This window comes from Bos grunniens, chromosome 4 (genome assembly GCF_055505025.1).
Source record: "Bos grunniens cultivar Pamir isolate PY7600 chromosome 4, Bosgru_T2T1.0, whole genome shotgun sequence".
NCBI classification, from domain to species: Eukaryota; Metazoa; Chordata; class Mammalia; order Artiodactyla; family Bovidae; genus Bos; species Bos grunniens.
In genome coordinates, this window is record NC_141168.1 from 32,381,324 (window position 1) to 32,403,635 (window position 22,312).

Consider the following 22,312-nt stretch of genomic DNA (forward strand, 5'->3'; position numbering starts at 1 on the left):
GGAGGTAATCTCAAACATGCACAGATCCTCATAGTAGGCAGTGGAAGAGAGAGCTGAACTTTGAGCTGGAGCTGCGGGAGCAGGCATTGACCAGTGATGCTATTTCTTGAGATAATGGATTGATTTTCAAAGCAAAAACGTTGCAAATGAATGTTTGTCACTTCTCCTCCTAGAAAATGAAAACTAACTCTTATCGTGGAGGCATGATGGGAGACATGCGGAAGCAACTTGCATTCCTTTGATAACAAATTGTCCCATAATTCTCTATCTGTGTGTATACTATATGATGCTGACCCTTGCATTTAACTACTACTCTTTCTTTTCTCTTTTTATCTACAGTAAAAGTCATACTTCTTCCTGTGGGCCAGGAAATTGTAATTCCCTTTAAAGTTGACACTGTTCTAAGATGCCTGAAGGATCATTTTTCACCCCTGCTAGGTGTCCCAGCTTTTGTCCTGCAGATAAGATGTGCAGGTAAGCTTGGAGGCTAATAAAACTTACAAAGACTTCTTTAGTCTTAACATGTAAATAAGCAAGATCTTTGATTTGTAAAACTAAATATCTCGATGTTTACTGTTTGAACATTATACTGCTGTTATATACATTCTTTCAGTCAATGAATTATTACTGAGGACAAAGTTCTAAATACTTTGCTAAGAACCAAAGATAGAAAGAAACATGAAATAAAATCCCTATTTTCAAGTTGCTCGTAGACTAGGAAGGAAGAAGACGTATGCAGTGGTTACTACACAAATGTAGTTTTGCATTTGTTTTAATGTGCAAATGTTTTAATGAAGATGTGCTCAAAAAAATCTGTGAGAACAAGGAAGAAAAAAACTGGGAGATTCTAGAAAGCTTCATCTAATTACAGTGATAATACTTGTGTTAAGTCCAAAAGAGGTGAGAAAACCTGGGTCTTTGAGGAAATGGTAAGAAGTTTAGAGGTACTAGAAGTAAATTATTTTTGGAGAGTAGGAGGAAATGAGGTTAGAAAAATAAATGATGAATGAGCATGTATAGAAAGAGAAGAGGACTGAAAATGGTTTATCTATCAGTCTTCTGTACATTAAGGTCAATTTAGGTTCTGATGATGTTCAAATTTATTTATATTTTGTGGGCAATATGGAGTACCACGCCTTATATTACCCTTGTATCATGACAGGCTGTAGTCTTAATAACTGTGATAGAATTAAACAGACTGGCAAAGCTCAGTAAATGTTTCTGTAGATTATGCCTATACAGATCATGACATTTTGTTTTTTTAAAAATTTTCATATTAACTTAAAAGATGCCACAAAGTTTCTAGGGCAAAAATAAGAACATTTTTTTGGGGGAAATTCTAAGTGCTAAATAGTAATAAGCCATACCTATTAAGTTCTTCCTCCTTGCCAAATCAGAGAAATTTCAAGGTTATTTTTAGAAAACTATTATAATGAATGTGCTCCAATAGTAAGATGTCAGTGTATTCAAACAACTGGTTATTAAAGTTTGACAGAGGAAACAAAGCTAAAATTTAAATGGTTACTGTAACGATGATACTGATGAAGATGATATTGATGATGATAGCTAATTTAATGAGCTTTGCATCACAATAAACTGTGGAAAATTCTGAAAGAGATGGGAATACCAGACCACCTGACCTGCCTCTTGAGAAACCTGTATGCAGGTCAGGAAGCAGCTGTTAAAACTGGACATGGAACACAGACTGGTTCCAAATAGGAAAAGGAGTACGTCAAGGCTGTATATTGTCACCCTGCTTATTTAACTTATATGCAGAGTACATCATGAGAAACTCTGGGCTGGAGGAAGCACAAGCTGGAATCAAGATTTCTGGGAGAAATATCAATAACCTCAGATATGCAGATGACACCACCCTTATGGCAGAAAGTGAAGAAGAACTAAAGAGCCTCTTGATGAAAGTGAAAGAGGAGAGTGAAAAAGTTGGCTTAAAACTCAACATTCAGAAAACGAAGATCATGGCATCCAGTCCCATCACTTCGTGGCAAATAGACGGGGAAACAGTGGACACAGTGGCTGACTTTATTTTTCTGGGCTCCAAAATTACTGCAGATGGTGATTGCAGTCATGAAATTAAAAGATGCTTACTCCTTGGAAAGAAAGTTATGACCAACCTACACAGCATATTAAAAAGCAGAGACATTACTTTGTCAACAAAGGTCCATCTGGTCAAGGCTATGGTTTTTCCAGTGGTCATGTATGGATGTGAGAGTTGGACTATAAAGAAAGCTGAGCGCCGAAGAATTGATGCTTTTGAACTATGGTGTAGGAGAAGACTCTTGAGAGTCCCTTGGACTGCGAGGAGATCCAACCATTCCATCCTAAAGAAAATCAGTCCTGAATATTCATTGGAAGGACTGATGCTGAAGCTGAAACTCCAATACTTGGGCCACCTGATGCAAAGAGCTGCCTCATTTGAAAAGACCGTGATGCTGGAAAAGATTGGGGGCAGGAGGAGAAGGGGATGACAGAGGATGAGATGGTTGGATGGCATCATCAACTCAATGGACATGGGTTTGGATGGACTCTGGGAGTTGTTGATGGACAGGAAAGCCTGGCGTGTTGTGGTTCATGGGGTTGGGAAGAGTTGGACACGACTTAGCGACTTCACTTTCACTTTTCACTTTCATGCATTGGAGAAGGAAATGGCAACCTACTCCAGTGTTCTTGCCTAGAGAATCCCAGGGACGGGGGAGCCTGGTGGGCTGCCATCTATGGGGTCGCACAGAGTCAGACACGACTAAAGTGACTTAGCAGCAGCAGCAGCATGTGCTAGTCCTTTTACAAAATGTTCTATCTACATTATCACACTATCATTCAATCTACACAACAATCCCTTGAGGTAGATGTTACTGTTAACTTTTTGAAGGGAGATGGAAGCTAAAGCTTAAGGAACTTGTACAAATTCCCACAGCTTATGAATGTCAGAGTCTGAACTTAATTTGTAGGCATGATTCCAAAAAGGGAATTTGGAACTGCTTGGCATTAACTATAAGGTGAAATTCAAAACTGGAGAAGAGTGTTTTGAGACTGGAGTAGCTGGCCAGTGGTACCTAAGGATCTCTTTCTTTGCATTTCATGACCTTTCGTCTTTATGTGTAAGTACCATGCATCACTGGGCTTTCCTGGTGGCTTAGATGGTAAAGAATCTGCCTACGATGCAGGATACCAGGCTTCGATCCCCGGGTTAGGAAAATCCCTTGGAGGAGGTCATGACAACCCACTCCAGTATTCTTGCCTGAAGAGTCCTCATAGACAGAGCAGTCTGGTGGGCGTCCATTGGGTCGCAAAGAGTAAGACATGACTGAGCAATAAAGCTCAGCATAGCACTGCACATCACCACTGGATAACAGACTTATGCCAGCAGCAATAAAAAAAGAGTTTGATTCTGTGCCAACCATACTCTAAGATAGGTACTTTTTTCTCCTACTAGAACTGAAGTTCAGGTTTGGTGGGGCTATGCCTATTCTAGAAACAATGAGAAGAATGAAGAGAGCTCTGTATTAGTTTGAAGAGGATTCTCTATTAATTTTCTATGGCTGTTGTAACAATTGACAAAATTATTGGCTTAAAGCAACACATTAATTTTGGTTACAGTTCTGGGGTCCAAATATCCTAAATCAATTTCGCTTGGATAAAGTCAAGGTGTCAGCAGTGATTTTCTCTCTCTGGAGGTTCTGGGGAGAATCTGTTTCCTTGCCTTTTCCATCTTCTAGAGTTGTACTTCTTGCATTCTTGAGTTTCCTCATTTTCAAACCCGGCATCATAGCATATTTAAATCTCTCTCTACTGGTCATATCATCATCTCAGGATAATCTACCCTTCATAGATTCTGGGAATTAGTACATGGATATATTTTAGGGCCATTATTCAACCTATCACAAAATCCCTATAATGTTAATTTTATTAAATTAAGAATTTAAGGTGAAATTGAAACTCAAAAATTTTTGAATGTGCTTTCTTGAACATAGCTAAAATAGACTAGTGGTATCTGACATATTTCTAAGAATGAGTAAAACAGCCCTTTGCTATGTTAAATTCCTAATTGTAATTTAGGATGAACATACATTGGAAAGATAGATATAGATTCTGTCATTATACAAAGCAGCAGCCAGTAACATTGTATGTATTTCTGTATACCTTAAAATATAGAAATAAATTTACAGTGAATTTATGAACTAAACCAGTGGATTGAAGGTATAAGTTCAAGCAATAAACATAAAAATAAAGTGATCACATACCCCCTTTTTTCAGCAAGAAACAGGCTTAGCTCCACCTTGGCATGAATTAATTTATATGAATTTCTGATAATAGAAACAGAAAAGAAGGGATTCTTTAGACTCTGAGTGTATACTTTTCTGCATTCAAGAGAAGGGTGTATGTTAAACTAATCAGGCTTTCCCTGATATGGATATGATCCATGCTTAATGTATAACACATTGTGATTCTTTTTAGAGAATCATTGCTTAGAATATGATTTTTCTCATATTATAGAATGCGTTTTTAATTTTTAAATGTTTATAGTTGCATGGTTATTGTATATTTGTATTTCTGATGATTTGAGAGTTGTAATTTTACTTTCCTTTTAATGCTGAATTCTTGGTCAGGAATACCACCTTAATTTTTTCCATTGCGGAGTTTTCCATGCTAACAATACAGCATGAGATGGACATCATCAATATTTTTATTTGGTAATTAAACAATATACATTCATATAGGCACCTTTGATGTTTAACATTCCTTAAAATGAGTACATATAATTGTTTCTTTATCATAATATTTCTTATAATTTTATCTCATTTTTAGGAACAGTTCTTAAAAATCATGAGACGCTACTACAACATGGAATTAAGCCCCAGGATGTTGTGCAAGTGGAAATGTTTTCTTTACATCCAGATCTATACCCAGTCAGAAGAATAGCTAGACCAGCTGAAGCCTCTCAGATCATAACAGTCAGAGTACAAACTGGTTTGTCATTTGATATCTTTTAGATAAATAATTTTAGAGTCTGTTTGTAGTTGAACTTCCATTTAAACTTGGTTTTATCTCCTCAGGCATTGATCAGTACCAGGAAGTAGCTGTTGAGATGATAAAATCTGATTTTCACAAACCATTTCTTGGTGGATTCAGACATAAAATAACAGGAATAGAATATCACAATGCTGGAACACAAACTGTACCTAAAAAGATTCCTGAAAAACCGAATGCATTTTGTAGGGATACGCAGGTAATTGTTTTATTTTTCCATATAGATTTTTGAAGCTGCAGAATCAGCACAGGTTATATTGTGTAGCTCTCTAAAATTAAAATCTTCTAAGGAATTATATGGTGATTAAAATAATGAAAAATAGTACATTAAATATGTACAAAATATGCTCTTTACTCAATTTATGTGTAGTGTATACTTAATTTTTTTGTTTTTATTTTAGACAGTTTTTCAGAAAGGAAGGCTCCAGCAAACTACAAATACAACGTCCACACAGATGACTAAAATTGGTGTGTATGTTTCAAATATTACTGATAAGCTGGTAAAACCAGGAAAATATGTCTCAGCAGCAGAATACCATGCTAAGAGATTACAGGCGGTAAGGTAACTTGTTAAAAGGGAAATACTAAAAAGTAAATTTATAAGCCAATTGTTCTTTGTGTGTCTCTGTGTGTATTTCCCTAAGCACACTTGCTTACGGAACTCACATGAGTGTTGTTGTTGTTCAAGAAAAAATTATTCTAAACACTTTGTGAACGATGGTAAGCAGACGATTCAAAAGGGAATACTACAATGGAGTTTTGAAATAGGGAAGAGAGATTAAGCTCAACTTTGAATGCAATAAGGAAAAGGGGGAAAATATAATCAAGGAACAGGGTAGGAGGGGGTCAGTGAATGGAAAATTACAAAGAGAAAACATCTGGGGTATGGGGGAATCCTGGCTAAACCAGTCTAACAGCGTTTGTGGTAAAGGCAGGCCAGAGTGATTAGTCAATTAAGGGTAATCAGATGTCAAAGGTGGGATTTCTGGTTAAACTGATTTAGTTGGTACCTGTGTGCATACTAAGTTGCTTCATTGTGTCTGACTCTTCTGAGACCCTGTGGACTGTAGCTTGCCAGGCTCTTCTGTCCAAGGGATTCTTCAGGCAAGAATACTGGAGTGGGTTGTCATGCCCTCCTCCAGGGGAATCTTCCTGACCTAGGGATCCAACTCACATATCTTATGTGTCCTGCATTGGCAGGCGGGTTCTTTACCACTAGCGCCACCTGGGAAGCCCAATTTAGCTGGGCTCTTTCTAAAACTGGACAATTCATTGATGAATAGAGAAGCCCAAAAGTCAAGGCCTAGCTGGAAAAAAAGCTCAAAGGAACTTAATTAGAATTAGATCAAGAAGAGAAAGTTTGTCAGTGTGTGTGTGTGTGTGTGTGTGTGTGTGTGTACGTGCACGCTAACTTGCTTCAGTCTTGTCCTACTCTTTATGACCCTATGGACTATAGCCTGCCAGGCTTCTCTGTCCATAGGATTCTCCAGGCAAGAATACTGGAGTGGGTTGATCCACAATACTGGCTCCTCCTGTCTTCCCAACCTAGGGATTGAACTCCCGTCTTAAAAACACCTGTGTTGGAGAGTGTTTTTTTTTTTTTCTTACCACTAGCGCCACCTGGAAAGTCCAGTGTGAGTTAAGTTTTATTGCTACTAAAAAGCAGTCACTGTCTCCAGTCACACCCCGAGATAAGGAACCAGAATCCTAAATGTTCCTAATCCTTCCCTTTCCTTTGGTAAATCCCTTTTCTTTTTATTAGCTTTGTCCTCTCTGTCCCTTGGCTTCAATCTTCTGTCCTTTGGCCTGAACCCTCTGACATTTGAATCACTTATATGGAACTTTCCAAACTAATAGATCAATTGGATATTAAAATAAATTTTATCTGATATTAATAAAGTCACTCCATCACTTTTATATTATTGTTTATATGATCTGTTTTTCTTTTTTTATCCTTTTGCATTCAATCTATTTGAGGCTTTGAATATAGAGTATATTTCTTTTAGAGAGCATATAATTGGATCATGTTTCTTTATCCAATCTGATAATCTCTGCCTTTTGATTGGACTGTTTAATAAATTTATATTTATAATGTGACTATTGATAAGACTAGAGTATATCAGCTATTTGTTTTCTATATGCTGTGTGGCTGTCTGGTTCCCCTGTTCATTTAGTGCCTTCTTTTATGTTAAATAAGTGTTTTATAGTACCATCTTAATCCTTTTTTTTAAATTAAAATTTTCATTTTCCATACAATGTGTACTTTTTAAAAAAGTGTACAATTCAGTGATTAAAAAATTTTTTTTTACTATGGAAATAGAGTTATGCAACCATTACCACATCAATTTTAGAATATTCTCATCATCCTGGAGAACTTCCCTGGTGACTCAGTGGTTAAGAATCCACCTGCCAATGCAGGAGACGCGACTTTGATCCATGGGTTGGGAACATCCCCAGGAGAAGGAAATGGCAACCCACTCCAGTATTCTTGCCTGGAGAATCCCATGAACAGAGGAGACTGGTGGGCTATAGTCCATGGGGTTGCAAAAGAGTCAGACACAACTTAGTGACTAAACAACTCATCATCCCAGAAAGAAAGACCGCGTCTAACAGTAGCCAGACCCTGTTTCCCTAGTCCTTTCTGCTTTAGACAACCACTCATATACTCTCTGCCTCTGTTGATTTGCCCATTCTGGATATTTCATATGCATGTAATCATACAGTGTATAGTCTCCGTGTTGCAACACGTATAGCTCAGATGGTAAAGAATCTGCCTGCAATACAGGAGACTCGGGTTCGATCCTGGGTCAGGAAAATGCCCTGGAGAAGGAAATGGCAATCCACTCCCGTATTCTTGCCATGGATAGAGGAGCCTGGTGGGCTACAGTCCATGGGGTCGCAAAGATTCAGACATGACTAGCGACTAACACACGCACATGATATATACCCAATTGTATATACCTACTGTAGGTAGGTCAATATATATACACCACATTTTGTTTATCCATTTTTCAGTTGATGGACATTTGATTTTTTTCCACCTGTTGGCTATTAGGAATAAAACTGCTATAATCATTCACATAAAAATTTTTATACGGATATGTATTTTCATTTCTCTTGGGTATATGGCTAGGAATGTAACTGCTAGATCAAATGGTAATTCCCTGTAACTTTTTGAGGAACTTCCAGGCTGTTTTCCAAAGCAGTTTCACCGTATTTATGTCCCACCATCAGTGTGTAAGGATTCCAATTTCTCCATATCCTTATCAACACTTTTGGATTATTGCCATCCTAGTGAGTTTGAAGTGGTATCTCATTGTGGTTTTGATTTGCATATGCTGTGGCTAATGATACAGAATATATTTCATGTACTTATAAACAACTTGCATATATACTTTTAGGAGAAATGTATATTCAGATACTTTGCCCAATTTTAATGAAGTTTTTTTCATTACTGCTTTATTGTTTAAGAATTTAAAAAAATCATTTGCTAAGTGGTTGCTCCAAGTGTAATTTAGGCATTAGAATATATATCTCGTTTTATAGCAACATACTTCATATTAATACTAACTGAAATTCAATACAAATTGAAACTTTGCTTCAATAGAACTCTGTTTATCCCTTCTTTTGGCTATCTGTGCTATCATCATACAAACATGTATGTTCTTTGTATGTTCTAAGTCTTATAATTCCTTTTATAATTATTGTTTTTATGCAGCTGACTTTTATTTTTTAAGTTTTAAATGTATATATTTGTTTAAACATGCTTATTAAAAATAAGAAAAGCAAATAGCAATCACCTACATCTCGCTTGAGTTAAAATTAATATTTCATATAATTTTCTTTCAGTTTGAAGACTTTCCTCTGTATTTAAGTACCCTGGTTTAGTTGATGGTATCCTAAAGGTCTCTGAGTCTCTTTTACTTTATCTTTTCCCCCTTTTCTTCAGAGTGGATAATTTCTAATGATTTATTATTAAATTCATTCTTTCTTTTGCCAGTTAAACTCTGCTGTTGAGCATGTTTTTTTGTGTTTTCATTTCAGTTGTTTTACTGTCAAACCCCAAATTTCTACTTGTTTTTTTTTCCCTGTGTCTTTATTGATATTCCCTGACAATATATTTTAAACAAAAATTTATTCATATCTGACTCTAACCCTGAACGTAGTCAATACGGTATTTTCCTTCTGTTTTTCCAAATGGCATTGCATGATAAGTTGTGTCCGACTCTTTGCAGCCCTATGAACTGTAGCCTGCCAGGCTCCTTTATCCATGGAATTCTCCAGGCAAGAATATTCCTGACCCAGGGGTCAAACCTGCATCTCATGTCTCCTGCGATGGTAGGCATGTTCTTTACCACTTGTGCCACCCGGGAAGCCCTGCAAATGGCATTAATTATTTTTAAAAAAAGCAGAAAATTTCTCACTCAGATTTTTCTTTTTCTTACTTTCCATTGGGAGATAATTATGCATAGAATTTTAAAGAAGTTTCTTGTACACATAGCATTATATCATAAACATTTCTCTACCTTTTCTTTTTTATTATAAATGATTTAATGGCATTATATTATGCCACAATATAAACAGTGTAATTACTTTGTTTTGTAGGACATGTAGACATGTTTTAATGCTCTATAAATTGTAGTGTGCATTTAAAAATACTTAGAGATGTTAGAAGTTGAATTAGTAGGAGAAAAATGATGACTTTTTAAAAGTCTTAAGATATTTCCAGTGTTTTTCAGAAATATTGTACCAAATTATATGACCAGAAACCATTCCGTGCTGACTTCATAGTGAAGTGAAGTGAAGTTGCTCAGTTGTGTCCAACTCTTTGCGACCCCATGGAGGAGTCTATAACACTCCTCCATCCATGGGATTTTCCAGGCAAGGGTGCTGGAGTACCCTTCATAGTAGCACATAACATTAAAAATTTTTTGTCTCCTTATAGATATTATAATATTACATATGTTTTTATATTTTATCTCAACCTATCAATCATACTTACTTTATGATGTCTTTATTGTAAAATTTATTATTAATAATATTCCCTTTTATGGTTTTGCATTTTATATATTGTTACAGAAGGCTGTATCACCCAATAGTCATAAATATAACTTTGTTTTAAAGTTTGTGTGTATTTGTGTACACACAAATTTGTGTATCTGTGTTTTTAAAAACTGACATCTTTACCCTATTAAACATTTGGAATTTCAGTTAAACGTGACATATGAAGCAGATACATTTTATCTGTGTTACCTCCTAGCATCATTTTGCTTCAGTAGAAAGAATTGAAAGCAGTGATTTTGTTTTTTGTGTGACAAGAAACCTGGATCTAGACTGCTGTTCTAGCCCAATTAGCCCAGGACCTTGAGAGATGAGCCTTTACTGGTGTCTGTTGACTCACTGCACTGAGGGAGACTGCTCACCAGGGGGACCACGGGGCTAACTTTGTAGCTGACTTTATTAGTGCCTGAAGTTATTTCAGCCTGAATAATTTTTATTTTTTCAGTCGAAACTAATTCTCACAAAAGGAGAAGATGGAGCTATTATAGAGTTTTGGGGAGGAGTGACGTTTTGGTGAAATTTAAGTGATACAGTATTTTGATATACTGTTTTGGTATAAAACAAAGTTGTGTGTAGATGGATCAACGTCAGGTCTGGACTGAGACATGGACCAGAGTCCTATTGCTTTCGTAACAAAGTTAGGAGGGAGATATGGAATGTTGTTTCTTCTCTGAAGTTCAGCACGTTGGTTGTGAATCAAGGCTGCTTCTTTCTGTCAAAATAATGTAGATCCCCCAGGCAAGAGTGGGACGTTTCATCCTTAGTGATCTAATTTCAGACCAAGTTTGTGATAGATTATGATTTTAGGAAACAAAGTTTCTCAGAATAAGAAAATCATAGTCACTCAAAGAAGGGGTTTGTTATGACATTTTATAGCTGCAGAGTGTCCTTGGGAGAAATATTATTTCCTATTAACTTTGTAGCTGACTTTACTCGTGTTTGGTATTTGAGCTCGATATATTCTTATTTTCTCAGTCTGAACTAATTATTAATTTTTGGCTGTACGAGGCCTGGCTGGTGGCTCTGTGATGTCATTAGGAACCTGAACTCCTGTTACCTTTCCAATCCATTAATCCTATTATTGCTTCCCAGACAGCACAGTGGTAAAAAATCCGCCTGCCAATGTAGGAGATGCAAGAGACGTGGGTTTGATCCCTGGGTTGGGAAGGTCCTCTGGAGTAGGAAATGGCAACCTGTTCAAGTATTCTTGCCTGGAAGATTCCATGGACAGAGGAGCTTGGAGGCCCCAGTCCATGGGGTCACAAAGAGTCAGACACAATGGAATGCATGCGCATGTGTGCACGTGCACACACACACACACACACACCTTATTATCATGAGCTTGTCACTATTGTGATGATAAAATGATTTATCAACCTTCAGCATAATGTCTGCATCTGCAAGAAGAAGGGAAAAGTCATGGAGCATGTCTCATGGAGGCCATTCAGCAATTTCCCCGGAAAGCCAGTGATTCAAGTTATAGCTCATTGGCCTGAACTGGGTCATGTGACTGTCCATGTTGGGAGTATGTGATAATTACATTTTTAAAGATGTATGTTGTTGCTCCCGAGTAAGATTGAGGTTTATATGGAAATAGGAGAGAAAAGCTGTTAGGTTTTCTCTACGGGTTTTCACTCCAACACTTTTCAGACTCCGATAAAGTGATATTAAAGGAATAAGAAAATTATAAACATACAGGAACAAAGAATATATGAGAAGAGAGAACAGTAAATGTCAGTCGATTTTTTAAAGTTATATAAAGCAGATGGAGAAGTGTTAACTTGACTTACTTGAGCAGAGAAAGTGAAAATCTAAATGCCTGCCAAGGGGATGGCATCAAAAACCAAATTAATTTGTCCCATAGAATCTTGAAAGTGAATTGGAGGTTCTGTGCAAGAAAGAATTGAGATGTGAGCTGTAGACAGAGGGATTGGTTAAAAGCCAGTGTAAGGAGTAAATTTCCATTTAATAAATTCTACCATCTTGATTGATTCCTTTCTATTTTTTGTCATGTTTATTTTATTCTTGAACTTCTAATACTAAGCTAAATGCTTAGTATTTATTTTAAATCTTTCTTGTTGTGAATAATATTATATTATGTGTGACTACTGATATTTCTCTAGTCATTCCTTCCATTTATATCATTTTGCTTTTTATTTATTTATTCTTGTTTATTACCTTTTTTGATTTGACTTAGTGACTTAGTTTACTAACTTTTTTGATTTGACTAAACTTTTCATGTTTTTGTTCTTTAATAGTTTAGAAGTAGGTACTTTGTTTCTATTTTTTTAGTGGCTATTCATAAAATTTTTTAATGCACTTAAAATTTTTATGAAAAGTGAAAGTGTTGGTCGCTCAGTCGTGTCTAACTCTTTGCAACCCCATGGACCGTAGCCTGCCTGGGTCCTCTGTCCATGGAATTCTCCAGGCAAGAATACTGGAGTGGATAGCCATTCCCTTCTCCAGTGGATCTTTCCAACACAGGATCAAACCCAGGTCTCCTGCATTACAGGCAGATTCTTTACTATCTGAGCCACCAGGGAAGCCCTGATTTTTTATACCAAATGCATACTTAATTGGGCTGTATATTTTTTTCCATGAATAAGTCAAGGACCCTAGCTGGCTTTTTTTCATTTCTTTATCCTCCTCCTTCACTCTTCCCATTCAGTGAGGGTTGATATTGGAATTACAATTATATATATCATTATAATTTACTATATAATTATGACTTCAGATTATTCTTATATATTTACATTGTTATTATATATAATTTTTTCAAATAATAAAGGTTATAGCTTAAAACTTTTTTGAAAGTTTTTGTTCACTTCTTTAATTTTTCATCTTCAACTTATTGTTCTTCTTAGTGCATAATCTCTAGTAATTATTTCAGAGATTATTATGCATTTGAGGTGAACCATGTAAGTCCTATTGAATTAACCTCATTTTGGGTTTTAGTTTGAGTGGGTATAGTAGGTTAGATTCAAACTTATTTTCAGAATTATTTTCTTTTATACCTTTGTAGCAGTTTTTGATTAAAACAGGTACAAAGATAATGTATCTGATGGAAATGGGATTCTCAGTTCTTTGTTTCCTCTTTGTGGAAGCTTTTAGGATTTTAATCTGTAGGCCTCCCCAATGGCTCAGTGGATAAAGTATTTGCCTGTGATGCAGGAGACACAGGTTTGATTCCTGGGTTAGGAAGAACCCCCGGAAAAGGAAATGGCAATCCATTCCAGTATTCTTGCCTGAAGAATCCCACGGACAGAGGAACTTGGTGGGCTACAGTCTATGGGGTTGCAAAGATTTGAATATAACTGAATGAGCACGAAGTAATCTTATTGCGATGTGCTTTTGATCTGGTGATGGTTCCTTTCTGTCTGGGTCTTTCTTTAGTTTGGTGAAATGTTCTTCTATTATATTTTGAACTATTTCTCTAATCCAACTTTCCTTGTTCTGTCTGAAACTTGTATCAGACATATTTTGGAACGTCTGCATTTATCTTCCATGTTTCTCAATTTTCCTCCATTCTTTCTAATTTTTGCAGTCTTTCACCCTGTGTTCTAAAAGATTTTCTTGCCTAAGTTTCTTGCTTACTGATTCCCTCTTAGACTCCACATATTCTGCAGATTAGCAGAATAAACTTCTATTAATAGTTATTGGCTGATACTCATTCTTCTCATTGTAGTAAATCTTTAGCTGGGCATGAGACTAGAACAGCCTTCCCATTTGAAGCTAATGATAAAGAATCCACCTGCCAGTGTAGGAGACACAAGATACGCGGATTCAGTTGCTGGGTTGGGAAGATCCCCTGGAGGAGGAAATGGCAACCCACTCCAGTATTCTTTCCTGGAGAATCCCATGGACAGAGGAGCCTGGCAGGCTGTAGTCCATGGGGTCACAAAGAATTGGACACGACTGAGCACAGCACAGCACAGCACAGCACAAAAGAGGCCATAACATTGAAAACTACATTTTACAACCTCTTTTCTATGTTGATGAGGCCTGGGGAAAGAAATGGGAGTGGAAATGATGTGTGCCCCTTCTGGATACTGCTGTTGAAGTGATTGGGTTGCAGTTCTTTTGTCTTTTCCCCCTTTCGACAGGCTAGAAGATGATGATAAGTTGACCAACCCCTAAGATATTCAAGGAGGAAGCCACCTGTAATATTAACACAGAGCTTCCTACTGGCCCTAAACCGTTTGCCAATCCAGGCCCAATCCCTAGATTATCACATGAGAAGGGAAAAGCTGTTTAAACAACTGGGTCTTAGTATTTTTAATAAGTTCAATAAGTTTAACAGCCCCCAACCTGAACTCACTATACTGATTTTTTTTTTTTAATTTCAAAAAATAAACTTTGGTCACAGTTTTTTGTTGCTCCTTTTTGTTGATTCAATGGCCTTTCCTTTCCCTCTGAAAATGTTAACTCTGTCTAGTCTGGTCTTGTTTTTTGTTTCATTTTACTCTTTAAGAATGGTTCTTAACCTTTAGCAGGCATCAGAACATCTGGAAAATGTGTGAATATACAGAATCCATGCCTACCCCAGAGTTTCCAATTCAGTAACTCTGGGGTGGGGCCCGAGAATTTTTTTTTCTAACAATTTTCCAGTTTCTGCTGCTGCTGGTACTCTGGTCACCATACTTTGAGAACCTTCGTTTTAGTGATTTTCTTGCACACAAATGTAATTTCTTCTACATTAAATGAAGAACCTTTTATTTTGTTGTTTCCTTTCAAATCTTTGTCTATTCTTGGAGGTGTACTACAGAGTATTTGAAATTCCTGATGTCCAGTGTGTTATAACATATTTCTTTACTGTAGCCTAACTAACCCCAGTGGGTTTAGGGGATTGGCAAGGCTTAATTCTGGAAGGCATCTAGTTTTCTGGAGAGGAGGCTTGTATTCATCCTGGGTGTCATCAGCCTTCTGGGACCCTAACCACTCTTGTGTATGCTGGTCACTTGGTCGTGTTCAACTCTTCACAACCACATGGACTGTAGCCCACCAGGCTCCTCTGTCCATGGAATTCTCAAGAATACTGGAGTGGGTAGCCATTCCCTTCTTCAGGCAATCTTCCAGACTCAGGGATCGAACTCACATCTCCTTCATTGCAGGTAGAGTCTTTACCATCCAAGCCACCAGGGAAGCCCACTGTTTCCTAACTTAGAGGCAAATACCTCTGGTGATCTTTGTCTGAATTGCTTTAGAGGAGCCTGTCTCTTCTGCATTTATCAAGCAGTCATCTTTTTAGTTGCCCTTCTCCTCACAGGATCCACCAATTCTGGGACTGAAACATTTTAGAGACACTTTTTCTAGCTATCCTCTCCGGTACATAATTAGGCTGTAGATTCCTTCAGTGTTTTCTCTCCATGGGGGATTTTCCGGTACAGATTGGAAATCCTGCTAGAAAACTTCTAAAAGAGCCGTAACACTAATTCCTTCTTCAATTTATTCCACTTGTCTCCTTTCTTAAAGGGATTTTTTCACAGTTTCTGTTCTGTTGGAGGACTCCTTCAGTATGATCCAGTGTCTTTACTGATTTCTGCTTCTATAATTTTTATGTAATTATTAGGGATTAGGATGAGGGGAAAGGATGTGTCAGCCTATTCTCTACCCTCAATCTTGATCTAGCCTCTCTATATTTTACTTTTTTTAAAATGAGTTTAGTAAATAAAAAACAAAAACTCTCACTTATGTCACAAGCTTTTTTAGGCTCTAGTACTATACTGTATCTCCAGACATATGTATTTTTCTCACAATTTAATAAATACATGTTTGCTTTGGTGGTTTCCACGTGTAACTTATGTGCTGTGTGGTTGTGTACTAAGTCACTTCGGTCGTGTCTGACTCTTTGCAACTGCATGGGCTGAAGCTCTCCAGGCTCCTCTGTCCATGGGATTCTCCAGGCAAGAATACTGGAGTGGGTTGCCCTGCCCTCCCCAGGGGATCTTCCTGACCCAGGAATTGAACACATGTCTCTCAGGTCTCCTGTACTGACAGGTGGTTTCTTTACCACTAGCGCCACCTAGGAAGCCCTGCTATGTGGTGGTTGTTCAGTTGCTCAGTCATGTCTGACTCCTTGTGACCCATGGACTGTAGCACACCAGGTCTTCCTGTCCCTCACCACCTTCCAGAGCTTGCTCAAACTCATGTCCATTGAGTTGGTGATGCCATCCAATGATCTTGTCTTCTGTCATCCCCTTCTCCTCCTGCCTTCAGTCTTTCCCAGCATCAGGGTCTTTTCCAATGAGTCAGTTCTTTGCATCAGGTGACCAAAGTATTGGAACGTCAGCTTCAGCATCAGTCCTTCCAGTGAAGATTCAGGATTGATTTCCTTCAGGATTGCACCATTTTTTAAAGATATGAGCCTAAGCTAATGACAAGAAAAACTAGAGATAAATTGATATTCATAACAAGAGTAGTATTTATTGAGGACCTGTGGTGTACCAGGCTTGAGCTAAGCACTTATATGCATAATACTGTCATTATCACTCTTTTGCCATGAGGGTACTAAATCACAGAGATGGCAGGTAACTTACTAAAAATTAACTAACTAGTGAGTAGTAGGAACAGGGAAGATTTAAACTAATTTTTGTTCCAGAGTCTGTGCTCTTAACATCATATAACTGTCTCCTATGAAGGTATACCTGCTACTAGATTTCAAAGTCAGATAGCTATTGTATTTCTGTTAGAATGTATGTGAGAATTTATGGCATACAGCTAAAGCTGGACACTCAGTATTTTTTAGTAGTTGTTGAATTGCAATAGAAATAATCATTGTTTCTTTTCCTTGTCTAGTAAGGTTGACCATATTTTATTTTCTTTAATTTAACTATAGATAATTGTGATACAGACTTACTACAGACGATGGCATGCTAAAGTTGTGGTAGAGGGTTTAAGAAGACGGAAAATGTTCAGGTTGCAGTGGGAAGCAGAGGAAGAACACAGGAAGATAAGAGAAAAAGAAGAGTGGATGAAACTGGATTATTACCGGAGGCATAATCCTCAAAGAAAAGAAGATTTTGAACTTCTTTATAATGCACTAGAACGTAAGTTTGAAATAGGCTTTGCATAAAATATTAATTTTTCATTAGTAGGAAAAACGAGTTTACTAAAGACAAAAGGAAGACCTTGTTATTTTAAGAAGTTGTCTGGGGAATCTGGACTAGAAAATTTTAAAATATGAATAGTGTCTTAGATTTGGGACAGGAATTAAGGCCAGAGTAAAATTGAAAATGCTTTTATATTAACAAAAGATAAACTATTCAGTTTTAGTGTATTATCTCATTTGATCCTTATCCCTGTGAGATAAAAAGAGAAAGTATTGTCCAGTTTGATTCTCTTAATGGTCTTAGAAATCTGTGAACTCAGAATTGGACTGTCTTGAAGCCCTCAGTCCAGCACCCTGCCTCTGATTCTCCTCTTCAGAGGAGAAACCTTTTTTATTCCCCTCTACAATGATTATAAATATTAATATATATGTGTGTATACACATACATAGGGCTTCCTAGGTGGCACTAACAGTAAAGAAACCACCTGCAATGAAGCAGATGTAAGAGACACGGGTTTGATTCCTGTGTGTGAAGAAGTCCTGGGGGAGGGCATGACAACCCACTCCAGTATCCTTGCCTGGAGAATCCCATGTACCGAGGAGCCTGGTGGGTAACAAACAGTCCATAGGGTCACAGAGAGTTGGACACAACTGAAGCGACTCAGCACACACATACACACACACATATGTATTGTCTGCACGTTGGATTTTTATGGCTTATTTCTTCCACAGGATGTGTGCTAGTCTTGACACAGTTAAAAAGCCTCAGTTATTTGTACAAGCCAATCACTCACTACTTTGAGCAGGATACACTATTTTTCTTGAGGCCTTTTCTCAGTGCCCAGCTTCTAATCTCATCTTAAATGTCACCTACATAAAGCCTTCTGTGACAGACAATACATCTTGGATATCCAAATTATCATATCATGGTTCTCATTGCACCCCCAATTTTACTTTATAATACCACAATTAGTAACAATACATTTTTTAATGTTAATTTTTACCACTGGATTGTCAGCTCCATAAGCAAATGACTCATTTATTTTTTTTGGATGATCTCTTTTTTTGTACTTACCTCAACAAATATTGGTAGAATGATTAAATGAATGAATGAGGGGGAACCCATGGATGTAGCAATTCAGCTGTCTCTAGCTTCTGCTTTCCCAGGAGTACCTCTAAAGTGGAAGTAACCAGAAGAGTTATTTATTACCTTAGATACTGGAAAGTAAAGTTGTGCTCTTGGGATAATAGATAAGAATTAAAAAAATTAAAAATAGCGGCAAGTTTTTTTCTTTTTTTTATTTGAACACAACCTTTTTATCTAAAGAAATAATAGTCTGACATCTCTGTAATTGCTCATAATACCAACTTCAAGAAAATTTTCATACTGTCACTTTGTTTCTTTATATACTGTGTGTTTGTGGATGTTATTATGTGTTTTGTTACTCATGTCATCCTTTCCTTTCTAATCGAATATAATTTTAGGTGTCAGATGTTGAGTCTATTTAAGTAGCTCTCTGGTACTGTGCTATTTCCTGAAGATGAAACAATTAAACACCAAGTTTAACAAAGCAATAGTATTAATACACCTGTCTCTTTTATAACGTGCAGAATTGAATGGCTTTGGGAATGTGACAGTATTTGGAGGTAACAGTTAAACTTGCTCCTGAGGTTTCTGTGTCTGCTTTCCCTTTCTCCTAATCACTGACCTCTGCAAATACTGTTTCATTTTAAATGTCACTTCTATTTCCATCTTCTCTCAGATGAAAGCAAAGCTTGTTTCTTAGTGTTAATAGTTAAATAGTGAGCACTGCTTGCAGGTTGTCTGTAAAGGTCTTATTGACAAGTAGAGAAGTAAAGTTGGATTATAGCAGAGCTCTATTTAAATAATATTCTAAATTTATATGGATAGACCAAAGGTATCATTGTTATCTTGTTTGGCTAACAGGCAGCTGTGTAAACTAGTGGAAAATATGCTTAATGAGATTCTACCTTTTCTACTTATTAATGGTATTTACTTGGACAAGTTACTCCTTTCTCCTAAGCCTCAGTTTCTTTATCTATAAAAGGACTTAATAATTTCTGGCATATCTACTTCAGAGGGCTTTATAAGTAAAAAATACAAAATATTACATTTATGATGGTACTTAAAAATACAAAGATATATGCATGTGTAAGTTACTGTTATACAGTAAATAATTTTATATAAATTTTCTAAATTAAAGAAGAACAGAGATATTTTATATGGCTAAAATGGCAACCCACTCCAGTATTCTTGCCTGGAGAATTCCATGGATAGAGGAGCCTGGCGGGCTATAGTCAATGGGGTTACAAGGGTTGGACATGACTTAGATGATTTATATGGAAGAAAATGAAAATGGAATTTCTTACACAAAAAGAGACATCTTTTAGTTTTCTTCTAGGCCTAAAATTCTGAATAATAACCTCAAGAATAATATTGTTAAAGTTCTGCTTTTTGGGGGGAATTAAAATTCTGGTTCACAAGCTAAGTAATTTATAATAATAATTTTCATTCTATATTCTTTACTCTGGTCTTTGAAACTGTTGCCCTCTTGTTCATAGTAACAATTGCATAGTTTTGTAAAACTGATAACAAAGTTTAACTTTTTCTCCAGATAACCTGCTCCTCAGTAATAAAAGCAAAATAAGTCAATTTAGGAGAATGATTTTAACTATGTAAGATAATATGCTATATCAAAGACAAGACTATCTTCAGGCAACATTTGATTTTTATGTCTTTTTTAAAAATATATATAGCGGTATGTTGAGGGTGACTTCTTTTGTTATCTGAACTGACACTGTCATCTCAGACTTGTAGACATCATCCTGAGGAAATTAACAGCATGGCTTGTGCTCAGAGATCTTTTCCTTGCCCCGTGATTCTCTGTACATACTGTTCTTTTAACTGTCCATGTCCATACTTTAGGGCACCAGATAGGACCTTGCTCATTAGGTCTGGGCAATGTTTGTTGAATTGACTTTTCTACCCTTTGGTGATAGAAGAAAGGTCCGAAGCTTTAAAGAGCAATATTGCATAGAAACCTGGAATGTTAGGTCCATGAATCAAGGCAAATTGGAAGTGGTCAAATAGAAGATGGCAAGAGTGAACGTTGACATTCTAAGAACCCGCGAGCTAAAATGGACTGGAATGGCTGAATCAACTCAGATGACCATTATATTTACTACTATGGGCAGGAATCCCTTAGAAGAAATGGGGTAGCCATCATAGTCAACAAAAGAGTCCAAAATGCAGTACTTGGATGCAATCTCAAAAACGACAGATGATCTCTGTTCATTTCCAAGGCAAACCATTCAGTATCAGGGTAATCGAAGTCTATGCCCCAACAATTAGCTGAAATTGAATGGTTCTATGAAGACCTACAAGACCTTTTAGAACTAACACCCAAAAAAAGATGTCCTTTTCATTATAGGGGACTGGAATGCAAAAGTAGGAAGTCAAGAAACACCTGAAGTAACAGGCAGATTTGGCCTTGGAGTACGGAACAAAGCAGGGAAAAGGCTAATAGAGTTTTGCCAAGAGAATGCACTGGTCGTAGCAAACATGCTCTTCCAATGACACAAGAAAAAACTCTACACATGGACATCCCTAGATGGCCAACACCAAAATCAGATTGATGATATTCTTTGCAACCAAAGATGGAGAAGCTCTATACAGTCAGCAAAAACAAGACCAGGAGCTGACTGTGGCTCAGATCATGAACTCCTTATTGCAAAATTCAGACTGAAATTGAAGAAAGTGGGGAAAACCACTAGACCATTCAGGTATGACCTAAACAAATCCCTTATGGTTATACAGTGGAAGGGAGAAATAGATTTAAGGGACTAGATCTGATAGATAGAGTGCCTGATGAACTACGGATGGAGGTTCGTGACATTGTACAGGAGACAGGGATCAAGACCATCCCCATGAAAAGAAATGCAAAAAAGCAAAACAGCTGTCTGAGGAGGCCTTACAAATAGCTGTGAAAAGAAGAGAAATGAAAAGCAAAGGAGAAAAGGAAAGATATAAGCATCTGAATGCAGAGTTCCAAAGAATTGCAAGGAGAGATAAGAAAGCCTTCCTCAGCGATCAATGCAAAGAAATAGAGGAAAACAACAGAATGGGAAAGACTAGAGATCTCTTCAAGGAAATTAGAGATACCAAGGGAACATTTCATGCAAAGATGGGCTCGATAAAGGACAGAAATGGTATGGACCGACAGAAGCAGAAGATATTAAGAAGAGGTAGCAAGAATACACAGAAGAACTGTGCAAAAAAGATCTTCATGACCAAGATAGTCACGATGGTGTAATCACTCACCTAGAGCCAGACATCCTGGAATGTGAAGTCAAGTGGGCCTTAGAAAGCATCAATATGAACAAAGCTAGTGGAGGTGATGGAATTCCAGTTGAGCCATTTCAAAACCTGAAAGATGATGCTGTGAAAGTGCTGCAGTCAATATGCCAGCAAAGTTGGAAAACTCAGCAGTGGCCACAGCACTGGAAAAGGTCAGTTTTCATTCCAATCCCAGAGAAAGGCAATGCCAAAGAATGCTCAAACTACTGCACAACTGCACTCATCTCACACGCTAGTAAAGTAATGCTCAAAATTCTCCAAGCCAGGCTTCAGCGATATGTGAACCGTGAACTTCCAGATGTTCAAGCTGGTTTTAGAAAAGGCAGAGGAACCAGAGATCAAATTGCCACCATCCACCGGATCATGGAAATAGCAAGAGAGTTCCAGAAAAACATCTATTTCTGCTTTATTGACTATGCTAAAGCCTTTGACCATGTGGATAACAACAAACTGTGGAAAATTCTTCAAGAGATGGGACTACCAGACCACCTGACCTGCCTCTTGAGAAATCTGTATACAGGTCAGGAAACAACAGTTAGAACTGGACATGGAAAAACAGACTGGTTCCAAATAGGGAGAGCAGCTGTATGTTGTCACCTTGCTTATTTAACTTCTATACAGAGTATATCACGAGAAACTTCAGGCTGGATGTAGTACAAGTTGGAATCAAGATTGCTGGGAGAAATATCAGTTATCTCAGATATACAGATGACACCAACCTTATGGCAGAAAGTGAAGAAGAACTAAAGAGCCTCTTGATTAAAGTGAAAGAGGAGAGT

The 22,312-nt window shown here is 37.2% G+C and overlaps 1 protein-coding gene and 1 non-coding gene across 6 annotated transcripts in view; one reads left to right on the top strand and one right to left on the bottom strand.

Moving 5' to 3' along the window:
- The window catches only part of IQUB (IQ motif and ubiquitin domain containing), a 79,178-nt gene that overhangs the window by 10,379 nt on the left and 46,487 nt on the right, over positions 1 to 22,312 (top strand). For 4 of the 5 annotated variants that reach the window (XM_086395821.1, XM_086395818.1, XM_086395819.1 and 1 more), the window contains 5 exons: positions 340 to 474; positions 4,825 to 4,986; positions 5,073 to 5,245; positions 5,448 to 5,603; positions 16,943 to 17,153. In XM_086395821.1, coding sequence (XP_086251947.1) covers positions 340 to 474; positions 4,825 to 4,986; positions 5,073 to 5,245; positions 5,448 to 5,603; positions 16,943 to 17,153 — 837 coding nt within the window. Of the gene's footprint in view, positions 1 to 339; positions 475 to 4,824; positions 4,987 to 5,072; positions 5,246 to 5,447; positions 5,604 to 16,942; positions 17,154 to 22,312 lie in introns of those variants that run through there. The other variant, XM_086395823.1, reaches the window with a different exon arrangement.
- Positions 15,476 to 15,538, bottom strand: LOC147373901 (U7 small nuclear RNA). The gene has a single exon (XR_015163301.1). It is a non-coding gene; the product is annotated as a U7 small nuclear RNA (small nuclear RNA).